The 12,424-nt window shown below is 44.6% G+C and overlaps 1 protein-coding gene across 1 annotated transcript in view; it reads right to left on the reverse strand.

Moving 5' to 3' along the window:
- CTNNA2 (catenin alpha 2) overlaps window positions 1-11,914 on the reverse strand; it is a gene marked incomplete at its 3' end in the record, with an annotated part of 122,766 nt that extends 110,852 nt beyond the window's left edge. The window contains exons 1-3 of the mRNA XM_083367206.1: window positions 11,864-11,914; window positions 10,236-10,392; window positions 8,174-8,374 (exon numbers count right to left, since the gene is read on the reverse strand). Of these exons, the coding sequence (XP_083223332.1) occupies window positions 8,174-8,374; window positions 10,236-10,392; window positions 11,864-11,899 (394 nt within the window). The 5' untranslated portion in view covers window positions 11,900-11,914. The remainder of the gene's footprint in view (window positions 1-8,173; window positions 8,375-10,235; window positions 10,393-11,863) is intronic.
- Between the last annotated feature and the right edge of the window lie 510 nt (window positions 11,915-12,424).

Below are 12,424 nucleotides of genomic sequence, written 5' to 3' on the forward strand. Positions count from 1 at the left end.
AACCGCCTTGCTTAAGAACAGAAAATGCGGTTCCGATTTCGGTTGTCCACCGAGGACTACCTGCCCATACACAATTATCTCCGAGGCAGATTCTTTCAGATAAAACTCCCATACTTTTGTTCACGGAAACTGCGGCAAAGTTCAGCGGAGTCGTTTCGCCCTTCAGAAACTGTCAGAGGATTGAACAGTGCCGTTTAGCCTTTCAAACGCCGGTGAAATGTTTCTTATTCTGCCTGATGGTTAAAGAATTTAATTAGGTTTTCCCATTGTCCCAAACTCCAGACGAACAGTAAGAGTTTGAAATAAACTCCCACTTGAATTGACGATTCCATCAGTTCTCTCGCCTCCACATATAAACAGACATTACAGCCTCCATTTGCTCATAATTCAGATTTGGAACATGGAACGTACACTTCTGACAATCGGTATCCTTGAGACACCGAGATATCTAGCAGCCACAATACTGAAATTCACGTCTACTCTATCCGTACAGGGAATTTGCTGTAGTTTGGTCACTAAGTTGTGTCCAACTCTTTGCGACCCCGTGGACCACGGCACCGAGCCTCCTGGAGCATGCAAAGTCTGGTGAAGTATTTAGACAGTGTCGTGGGAAAACCCAATGAAAAAGTCAATAGACAGCAACACAAAACAATAATTATTACTTTGAGATTCAGAGGTTGATTTTGCTAATCATTTGGAACGTAGCAAGCATAATTCACGTTCATTGCGTCAATGACCCTATCGAACCATCTCCTCCTCTGCTGTTATCTTCTCCTTTTGCCTTCCGTCTTTCCCAACATCGGGGTCTTTTGCAAGGAGTCTTCTCTCTTCTCCTTTGGTGGCAGAAATATTTGAGCTTCAGGTTCAGGATCTGACCTTCCTTTCTACCATGGGGGCGCCTTGTTTGGATGTGGCTGCATTGGCTTTCGATGGTGAAAAGTTCATAGAGGGATATCAGGGATGTAGGCTTCATGGATTGGAAGGTTTGATAGGTATTGAGCAAGGTAGTTTGACTAAGTTGAGTTGTGTGTGTGTGTGCACGTATGTGTGTATGTATGGGTATAAACATAATGGGGGTTTTTTTTGAGAGCTGAATGCAACAAAAGTTCATTTTAAAATATGCTGATTAGTGTACATTTAAACTGACAATAAAGATTTCATTCCATTCTTATTCTTTTCTATTGTCTATTCTATTCTATTCTATTCTATTCTATTCTATTCTATTCTATTCTACTCTACTCTATTCTATTTCCAATTTCTATTCTATTCTATTCTATTCTATTCTATTCTATTCTATTCTATTCTATTCTATTCTATTCTATTCTATTCTATTCTATTCTATTCTATATCCAATTTCTATTCTATTCTATTCTATTCTATTCTATTCTATTCTATTCTATTCTATTCTATTCTATTCTATTCTATTCTATTCTATATCCAATTTCTATTCTATTCTATTCTATTCTATTCTATTCTATTCTATTCTATTCTATTCTATTCTATTCTATTCTATTATTATTTTTATAAAAGTTTTATTTATTTTTTCATACATTCAATAGCACTTGTTCAACAAACGTGTTGCCTGAGTTTTACATTCACCAATACAACTTTAATTTGTTGTCACTGTGAGTTGTGGAGGGGGGGGGCACGAAGGGAGGCTCAGCCAATCTCACTGTACACATGTTGTACTTTGACAATTCATTCAATTCCTAATCCTTTATTCTTTTTCTAACCATTGATAAAATAAGTCCCAAGATTGATAATATTCCGTCTCTTTTTCTTTCAACCTCAAAGTAAGTCTGTCCATCTCTGCACATTCTATTCTATTCTATTCTATTCTATTCTATTCTATTCTATTCTATTCTATTCTATTCTATTCTATTCTATTCTATTCTATTCTATTCTATTCTATTCCACAGAACAATAAGAGTTGATTTCCTTTAGAATCGACTGATTGGATCTCCTTGCAGTCCGAGGGACTTTGAAGAGCCTTCTCCAGCACCACAATTCGAAAGCATAAATTCTTATTAATTAAAAATGAAGGAGAAACTTCCTAATGGTAAGAACAATTAACCAGTAGAACGCCTTTGCCTCCAGTAGCTGTGGGTGCTCCATCACTGGAGGCTTTTAAGAAGAGACTGGACAGCCACTTGTCCTTCTTGGATGGGGGGGGGGGGGTTGGAGTAGAAGACCTGCAAGGTCCCTTCCAACTTTGCTATTCTGTTATTGTAGCTCCGATGATGTTACCTAGTCGGGTAACGAACCTCTATTCCGATGGATTGATTTCCTCACCGGAGGCCTATCAGCGGTATCTGGTCAACAGGGAAGGTGGGGCTGATAAAGCTGGCTCAGAAAGGTTGACTTTGAGACCAGCCGACAAGGAAGGCATGTCAAGATACTGTCTTCAATACCTTCAGGGCACGGATGCTTGGTTACTTCAAAACCAAGCTTCACAATCGCTGCCGTTCGCTTGGCTAAAAGCAGAAGTGTATGGGAGAAACCTGACCTTGATCCTAGAGGAGAGAACTAAGCGTTGACAATATTATCATGCCGGTGAACTTGAGCTCCGTGGGCGTCTGTCTCATTGCTAGAACCAGGCCAGCGAGGTACTTTCAGACACCTGTCTGGTTTCCGATTAACACTGGGGTGGTGTTTCTGAAAGCAGAGATTCATAGTCAGGCTGGGTTTGTAGCCTGACATCTGGCACGTTGCTCAATGTAGCTGGAGCAGAGCATCGGAGCATACGGAAGCGTCACACTGCGATGCTGGATGACAGACCGTACCAGAGGACGAGAGAAAACATCTGGTCCACTCAAAGGACAAACGAGATCCTGGTAGAACTGGTGGAAACGATGGAGCAACCTGGCGTGTGGAGGCCAACCCCACTGTCAGGAAAATGCATTTGGCTGCATCCCCAAAAGCTTTGGCGGCAACGCGAACGGTTAACAGCAAAAGTAGAGAATGCAGAAGGGACGCGGTGGCTCAGTGGGTTAGAACGCTGAGCTTGTCGATCAGAAGGTCGGCAGTTTGGCGGGTCGAATCCCGAGCACCGCATAACAGAGTGAGCGCCTGTTACTCAACCCAGCTTCTGCCCACCTAGCAGTTCTAAAGCATGTAAAAATGCAAGTAGAAAAATAGGGACCACTACGGTGGGAAGGTAAGAGCGTTCCGTGCGCCTTTGGCGTCTAGTCATGCCGGCCACATGACCACGGAGACGTCTTCGGACAAGCGCTGGCTCTTCGGCTTTGAAACGGAGATGAGCACCGGCCCCTAGAGTTGGAAACGACTAGCACGCATGTGCGGGGGAACCTTTACCTTACCTTTTAGAGAATGCAGGGGGAAAAAAATGAAATATTCAGGATTAGGGGGAGGTGATAGTCATTCAATTGAAAGAAAAAAACACCCAATGAAATCCTTGGCTGCACTAACAGAGGGATAGTATCCGGCTCACGTGAAGTGTTAGTACCACTTTATAATGCCTTGGTGAGATCACACCTGGAATACTGCATCCGGCTTTGGTTACCAAATGTAGGATAAATAGCTCAGCAGTTTCTTTACACTCGGTTTATAAACGTAAGCGTAAGATATATAAGCCCCACCTATAGAAATATTAAAACAAGAGTCCATATCAAGGATTTACATTCTCAATGACAGGGTGAAACGACGGAGAAAAAAAAATATTAGGCAGGAAAAACCAAGTGCACAGGTACAGCGTAGGTGGTACCTGGCTCAACGGTAGCAACTGTGAGAGGGATCTCGGAGTCCTAGTGGACGATCCCTTAAATAGGAGCCAGCCGTGTGTTGCAGCTGCCAAAAGAGCCAACACAGTGCTAGGCTGCATTAACAGAGGGATACAGTAGAATCAAGATCAAGTGAAGTACTAATACCACTTTACAATGCTTTGGTAAGGCCACACCTGGAATACGGCATCCAGTTTTGGTCGCCATGATGTAAAAAAGATGTTGAGATTCTAGAATGAGTGCAGAGAAGAGCAACAAAGGTGATCAGGGGACTGGAGACTAAAACATATAAGGAACGGTGGCTGGAATTGGGTATGTCTAGTTTAATGAAGAGAAGGACGAGGGGGGAACACGATAGCAGTGTTCCAATATCTCAGGGGTTGCCCAAAGAAGAGGCAGTCAAGCTCTTCTCCAAAGCACCTGAAGGCAGGACAAGAAGCAACAGATGGAAACTCATCAAGGAGAGAAGCAACCTGGAATGAAGGAGAAACTTTCTGACAGTGAGAACAATTAACCAGTGGAACAACCTGCCTCCAGAAGCGGTGAATGCTCCCAACACTGGGAGTTTTTAAGAAGAGACTGGACAGCCATTTGTCTGAAAGGGTTTCCTGCCTGAGCAGGGGGTTGGACTAGATGACCTCCAAAGTCCCTTCCAACTTTGTTAATTCTCTTCTTTCATTTCTATTATTCTTTCTATGATCTGCATGCATCCATCCCATCAAGCCCAAAGGACATCTGGAGTGGTGTAGATGGCCTGACATGGGGAGGTGGGGTTGGACTAGATGACCTCCAAGGTCCCTTCCAACCCTGTTATTCTATATTCTACGTTCATCCCTAGAAACAGAGGTGGAAGGCATACATTCAAGACCATTGAGTTGAACTGCCTGGCTTGGTGTTCAAACCCAGATCAAAACATTTCTGACAGCTGCCTATCATTTTTTTTATTTTTTTGCTTGAACTCACCCAGGGAAGTCTTTCTTTCTCTGTTGAGCAGCTTCGAGGACAATTTATTTAACGTTCAATTAAACCAGTGGGATTCTTCTCCCCAAGAGAAGCTGATTTTTGTTAACTCACCTTCATTATTATGTGACCTTCGTTCTGGGAGGATAAGAAAAGAGTATCCTTGCTGGAGAACAGCCAGGAAGAACGATAAGGAAGAAAATTAACCCGGGAGATAAACTTGCAGAGGTACGCAGAGGTGTAATACGTCCAATTTATTTGTGAAGTCTAAGGGTGGGTCAATTCAAATCATCAAATCGTCTATTTGAATCATCCAAACAGAAAAAGCTCAGAAGAGTCCTCGCCGTACGAGAACGCCGTTAAGGGGTTTTTGCCTCGTTTTGTGTGACCTTTCTTTGCCACGGCCGTTAAGCGAATCGCTGCAGCTTTTAAGTTAGTAACAACGGTTGTTAAGTGAATCTGAGCTTGCTTGTCCGAAGGTCGCAAAAGGGGAATCACGTGAGCCGGGCACCCCGCAACCGTCCTAAATATGAGTCAGTTGCCAAGAGGGACTGAATCAAGATCACGTGAAGTACTAATACCACTTTACAAGGCCTTGGTAAGGCCACACTTGGAATACTGCATCCAGTTTTGGTCACCACGATGTAAAAAAGATGTTGAGACTCTAGAAAGAGTACAGAGAAGAGCAACAAAGATGATTGGGGGACTGAAGGCTAAAACATATTGGGAACGGTTGCGGGAATTGGGTATGTGTAGTTTAATGAAGAGAAGGATGAAAGGGGGGGGGACATGAGAGCAGTCTTCCAATATCTCAGGGGCTGCCCCAAAGAAGAGGGAGTCAAGCTATTCTCCAAAGCGCCTGAAGGCAGGACAAGAAGCAACGGATGGAAACTAATCAAGGAGAGAAGCAACTTAGAACTAAGGAGAAACTTCCTGACAGTGAGAACAATTAACCAGTGGAACAACCTGCCTCCAGAAGCTGTGAATGCTCCAACACTGGAAGTTTTTAAGAGACTGGACAGCCATTTGTCTGAAATGGTATAGGGTTTCCTGTCTGGGCAGGGGGTTGGACTAGATGACCTCCAAGCTCCCTTCCAACTTTATTATTATTATATTATTATATTGTTATTTATTTTTTATTTATTTTATTTTAATTCCATTTATATCCCGCCCTTCTCCGAAGACTCAGGGCGGCTTACGAGCTTAGCAGTAGCCTTCATTCTATGTATATGCCTGCTTATTAGGACTTTCACCCCCCCCCCCCAAGCGGCATTATTACAAAGTCAGCTTAATTGCCCCCAACAATCTGGGTCCGGGGGAACCTTTACCTTAACCTTAACTTACGTAAGGCCACGTTTAGAATAGCTGCCCATCAGGCACCTTTTAACTATCTTAACCCGTTAGGAAATGTAATACATAAATGTAATAATAATGTAATAATAATAAATAATAACAAATACAGAATAAATGTGCACGGGTATTGCAATTTGGTAATACGCATGCACGATCACAGTGGGCAGAAGCAAGTTGAGTGTTAGCAGGGAAATGGTGAATTACTGAATGATAGAACAAATAGGTTACAAAGCAGCTGATTACATTTCTTTTTTTTATAAGGCAACAGAGAGAATGCTCCTTCCATTATTCTCTGGCTGAAAAAGTCACTCTTTTTCGAGAAAACGCCTTTCTCTCCTGGATGGCCCAATTCACAAAAGGGTCCTTTGGTGTGGTGAACTGCCTGCTTTTAATTCTGTTTAATTCATCAAACGTTAATTTCATATCAAACGAGGGAGGGAGGGAGGGAGAGAAGGAGGGAGGGAGGGAGGGAGCAATGGATGGATGAATGGAAGGAAGGAAGGAAAGGAAGGAAGGAAGAGAGGGATGGATGGACAGATGGACAGGGGAGTGGAAGGGATGACAAGAAGTGGAAAGAGGGAAGAAAGAAGGAAGCAAGGAAGGAAGGGAATGATACATGGATGGAAGGAAAGGAAAGAAGGAAGAGAGGGAAGGATGGATAGACAGATGGGAAGGGGAGTGGAAGGGATGATGAGAAGTGGAAAGAGGGAAGAAAGAAGTAAGCAAGCAAGGAAGGGAATGATACATGGATGGAAGGAAAGGAAAGAAGGAGAGAGGGATGGATGGATGGATGGATGGAAAGGAGGGAGGGACAAAAGGGGAGGGAGGGAGGAAGGAATGAAGGAAGCAAGGATGGGAGTGTTGGATGGAAGAGAAGGAAGGAAGGAAAGAAGAGAAGAAAGTGATGGATGGATGGATGGATGGATGGATGGAGGAAGGGAAGGGAAAGGAAGGGAGGGAGGAAGAAAGGAAAGAACAAAGGAAGGAAACTGAGTCAAATTTGACTTTGACAGGCTTTAGCTACATGTAGTTTTTATAGCAACTACAGTATACGGAACTTTGCCCTTTTGCCCTCCGAGCCAAGTCCTTCGAAATCCAATCCGTTTTTAGAGCAAAGTGTTGGGGACACGAATGTTCAAGCCCAGGAGGATTATAGGCCTCAGAATTATTAATAAGCAACGATGAAATATTTTGGGCAGTTCCTGAAGAATATGCCAAACCGTGCCCGACACATGCCACTCAGCCCCTGAAATTTGATCTAATAAAAAGTGAAAGCTCATTTGTTGGTTTAATTCAACAGATATGGCCTCCCATTAGCCGTCTCGTTCAGGGAAGGAAACCACCATTCAAAACAAAACAACCAAGCGGAAAATGTAACGAACGACACCCCGCACCACACAACACAACCCGTATCCAGGTCTTGTGAAAATCTATCTCACAACGCCTAAGGCAGGGGTAGGCAACCTTGGCTCTTTTATGACTCGTGGACTTCAACTCCCAGAATTCCTGAGCCAGCCATGCTGAGGGGAAAGGGAGAGGTTTCCAAGCTGAGCCATGCTGGCTCAGGAATTCTGGGAGTTGAAGTCCACGAGTCATAAAAGAGCCGAGGTTGCCTACCCCTGGCCTAGGCGTAGGCCGCTTTATGACTTGTGGACTTCAACTCCCAGAATTCCTGAGCCAGCCACGCTGAGGGGAAAGGGAGAGGTTTCCAAGCTGAGCCATGCTGGCTCAGGAATTCTGGGAGTTGAAGTCCACGAGTCATAAAAGAGCCGAGGTTGCCTACCCCTGGCCTAGGCGTAGGCCGCTTTATGACTTGTGGACTTCAACTCCCAGAATTCCTGAGCCAGCCATGCTGAGGGGAAAGGGAGAGGCTTCCAAGCTGAGCCATCTTGGCTCAGGAATTCTGGGAGTTGAAGTCCACGAGTCATAAAAGAGCCGAGGTTGCCTACCCTGGCCTAAGGGAAACACAAATTTTTAGCACCTTGTGGCCAAATCAGGAGAGGAGATGAAGGGAAGAGGACCAGTGCAGACTGTTTCCTATTTTACCAGTTAATCCGGGTGTCACAAAACGAAAACTTTTGAATCACAATTCAGAGTACATTTGTTACCCACCCACTTACCTGTCTCAGAAAGCAGCTTTGTTGCTTCCAACACTTTCTCGGTGTAAACCCCGGCTTCGTAATTTTCCATCTCGGCATTGATGATGTGGATCACCCGGGCGGCGCGGCCTCGAATCGCCCCGGCGGTTCTGTCCAAGGTGTCGACGTCACCTTCTTGCAGCGCAATCACACATTTGTTGACATCCTCCAGGATGTGATTTTCTGCAACAAAACACAGCCGGGGAGATTCATAAACGGGGTTCCGTCAAAGAGGCAGGTGGTCCTCGACTTACGATCGCAAAATTCCCGTTCCTCAGCCAGAGAGAGGAATTTCCTCCCGTTTCACGACCTTTCTTTCCTGCCAAAGTTGTTAAGCGAAACGCTGCAGTTGTTTGAGTCAGGGCCCGAAATTTGTGCTGCTAAGCGAGGCAGCTGTTAAGCCAGCTTCGCCCCCTTTTACAGCCTCCCTTGCCGCAGTTGTTAAGCAAATCGACGCAAGTGCTAATTTAGTAATCTGGATGCTAAGCAAACCCAGCTTTCCACACACACCCCCTTGCCTTTGTTTGTCAGGAGGTCGCAAAAGGGGATCACGTGACACACATACCGCGACCATCATAAATATGAGTCAGGGGCCCAGTGTATGCATTTTGATCACATGACCTTGGAGGATTGCTGCAATGGTCTTAAGTGTGGGGGCAAAAGGTCATAAATCGCTTTTCTCTGTGCTGTTGTAACTTTGAACGGTCACTAAATGAACTGTTGTAAGTCAAGGACCACCTATTTGCTCGCCGCGACTTTAGGCGGCTTACAAATAAGAAAAACAGAAAGCAGAAAAAATAAAACACACACACACACACACACACACACACACACACACACAGAGCCACTCATCCCGGTGACAACACACACTCATGCCAGCCATTTAATGAGCTCCATCCTACTCTGGGTTCCCTACTCTGGGTTTCCTCAGGCCCGCTGGCAGAACCACGTCTTCAGGGCATTTCACAAGAGTGTCAGAGTCAGGGGCCAGTCTAATCTTCTCAGGGATGATGTTCCAGAGAAAGGTGTTCTGTCCCAGCCTACGTACGTCCTTGTTACTTCACAAAGACAACCCCTCTTTTAATGGTAGACTGGAAAAATAAACCCTTTTTTTTTGACTTACAGACCTGATAATTGTCCCAGAAAAACACAAGCAACAGAACACTTTTCCAACGGACACCTTGTCCAAAAGCAAAACGGAGCACGAGTCAAACAGGAAATAACTCACGGGCAAAATAAACAGACCATCATCTCTTGACACTGAAGTTCTTTGCAAATGGTTGCCTCCAGCAACCAGCCCTGCCCACACATTCCCTTTTTGTTACGCAGCCCCCAAGGCGTGGCTTCTCACGGCTTTCTCCTTCTCCCCTGGAGTCGCCCCACTGCCTCCCTCTGACCTGCTCGTGTGACCTGTCTGCCTTTACCAGCGTCTCTGAGGTCTTCCAGCTGTGAGTCCTCCGAGTCCGACTCAGCCTCCCAGCCCAGCTGGCTTTCAGCTTGACCACGAGGGGAGGGGCCAGGTTCTTCCTCACTTTGTAAGTCTGGTAACTCATCAGAGCCTTCCTCCGACTCTGATGGCTCCCCAGGCCCCTGCTCCTCCTCCTCCTTCTCTGATTCCCCAAACTCAGCTGCCGGGATCACAGGCTGGCACGGAATCACAACAAGAGGGAGCCACCACGGAAAAGGCCTTTCTTTTGGGTCCTGCCAGGTATACCTCCTTAGGAGATGGGACCCACCACATTTCTTTGCCTCCCTGCTCTAGTGGGGCCCCTGGATGTGACTGGCAAGAGATGGTCCCTCAGATAAGCTGGTCCCATCCTTTTGGGGGTGTCTGTCATAACTATGAACTATCGCTAAGCAACCCATCGTAAGTCGTGGACTACATGTATTCCTGCGTTGGGGTGAGACAAAGGGCATGGGCCAAAATGATCTCCTGAGCTTTACAGCCAGGTATGGATTTAAAACCTGGCTATCTACTTCCCTCTCATCCTTCCATGTTCTGTATGGCTCCTCTATTCAGTGACCCATATTTCCAGCCAAATACCTGAGACGGACAGGAAGTCGTCCACAGAGGTGATGTCATCCACGGCCTCGGTGAGGACTCGCACCTGCTTCTCCCACTGGTCTTTGAAGACATCCATATTGTCTTGGGCCACTTTGCTCTGAGGTCGGGCAGCCAAGGTGAGAGCTGCATTGATCACCTACAAGATGGACAGGGTTCTTGTGAACAGCAGTAACAGCACATCCATTTCTCAAAGGCAAGGCCACTTGAAGGCTTGTGGACTTCAACTCCCAGAATCCCTCAGCCAGCCAGCCATCTGCCCTCTGGAATGACATTTTTCTAGAGACCTGGATGGAAGCTGCTGAAGATCTGACTATTCTTCTAGATTTGGGGAACAGGTTAATAATTGAACCCAAATTAGATGTTTGGTGTTTTTTTTCCTTGTTTACATGATTTTTTTTTCTTTTATCAATTTCTTCTTCTTCTTCTTCTTCTTATTATTATTTTAACTGTAAGCCACCTGGCTTCACTGGAAGTCAGGTAGCCTATAAATTATCGGTAGGTGTAAATAAAATTGATTAATATTGTTGCCCTTAGTAAAACGCAGTGCTGTGAACACTGTACTGCACTGACGTCTTTATTGATTTTTATTGTGTTTTTATTATGGGTTCTGTTGCAGACGTGAAAGCTGCAGAGCATCAATCACACCGAAGCGGCATTGTAAACAAAGAAGCATGCTAATGAAGAGCTAAAAAAATCATATGATTCTGGTTATTTTCTACAGGAAACATATTTTGCTCTTTAGGAACAACAGAATGACAGAGTTGGAAGGGATCTTAGAGGTCTTCTAGTCGAACCCCTGCTGAGGCATGAAAGCCTTGGTGGAGCAGTGGGCTAATGCCTCCTTAAGTAACACCAGCTGCCTGCAAATTAGTGCAGGTTCGCGTCCCACCAGGCTCAAGGTTGACTCAGCCTTCCATCCTTCCGAGGTAGGTAAAATGAGGACCCAGATTGTTGGGGGCAATAAGCTGACTTTGTAAAAATGCCGCTTGGGGGGTGTGTGAAAAGCCCTAATAAGCAGGCAGATACATAGAATGAAGGCTACTGCTAAGCTTGTTAGCCGCCCTGAGTCTTCGGAGAAGGGCGGGATATAAATGGAATTAAAATAAAATAAAATAAATAAAATAAATATACACAGAATGAAGGCTATTGCTAAGCACATTGATTTGTGCTTAGATTGTAAGCCGCCCTGAGTCTTCGGAGAAGGGCGGGATATAAATGGGATTAAAATAATAATAATAAAAAAATTCAGACAAATGGTTGTCCAATCTCTTCTTCTAAAACCTCCAGTGTTGGAGCATTCAAAACTTCTGGAGGTAAATTGTTCCACTGGTTAATTGTTCCAACTGTCAGGAAGTTTCTCCTTAGTTCTAGGTTGTTTTTCTCCTTGATTGGTTTCCATCCTTTGCTTCTTGTCCTGCCTTCAGGCGCTTTGGAGAACAGAACATAGAAGATAGCGGGGGGGGGGGGAAGAGTTGGAAGGGACCTTGGAGATCCTCTAGTCCAACCCCCTGCTCAAGCAGGAGACCCTAACCATTTCAGATAATAATATGGCAGACACTTCTAAAGATTTCCCCTTCCCCTCCAAATAATATATAAAAAAGACTCACCTGTGGGCATAAGCTATCAATCTGGGTTGCTGCCATCCGGACTAATTTTACACCTTCTTCATTATTGGAAATGGAACAAGCCAAATTGGCAACCTGCAATTCAAGGGCGGCAGAGTAAATTTCAGAATCAGCAAATCAGAATAGTTTTCTCCATAAAGACAAAGCAAAGGAAGTAAGATGGATAGAGAATTTATTTTTTTTAAAAAAAGTTATATCTTATCCTTTCCAAAGCGAAGACCAAATTGAGAAAGCCATATTCCACTAAGCTGCAAAATGGCTTTTGTAAACCCACGACAATCATTTATAAACCACAGTTTGCAACTTAAGACAATACAGGTAGTCCTCAAATTTCTGCTGCTAAGCAAGGCGGTTGTTAAGTGAGTTTTGACCCATTTTATGACCTTTTTTGCCATAGTTGTTAAGTGAATCATGCAGTTGTTAAGTTAGTGCAGGGATCTTCAAACTTGGCCCTTTTATGACTTGTGGACTTCCACTCCCAGAAGTTGAAGTCCACAAGTCATAAAAAGGCCAGGTTTGAAGACCCCTGATATAGACTTTAAG

This window comes from Vipera ursinii, assembly GCF_947247035.1.
Source record: "Vipera ursinii genome assembly, chromosome: 7".
Classification (NCBI taxonomy): Eukaryota; Metazoa; Chordata; class Lepidosauria; order Squamata; family Viperidae; genus Vipera; species Vipera ursinii.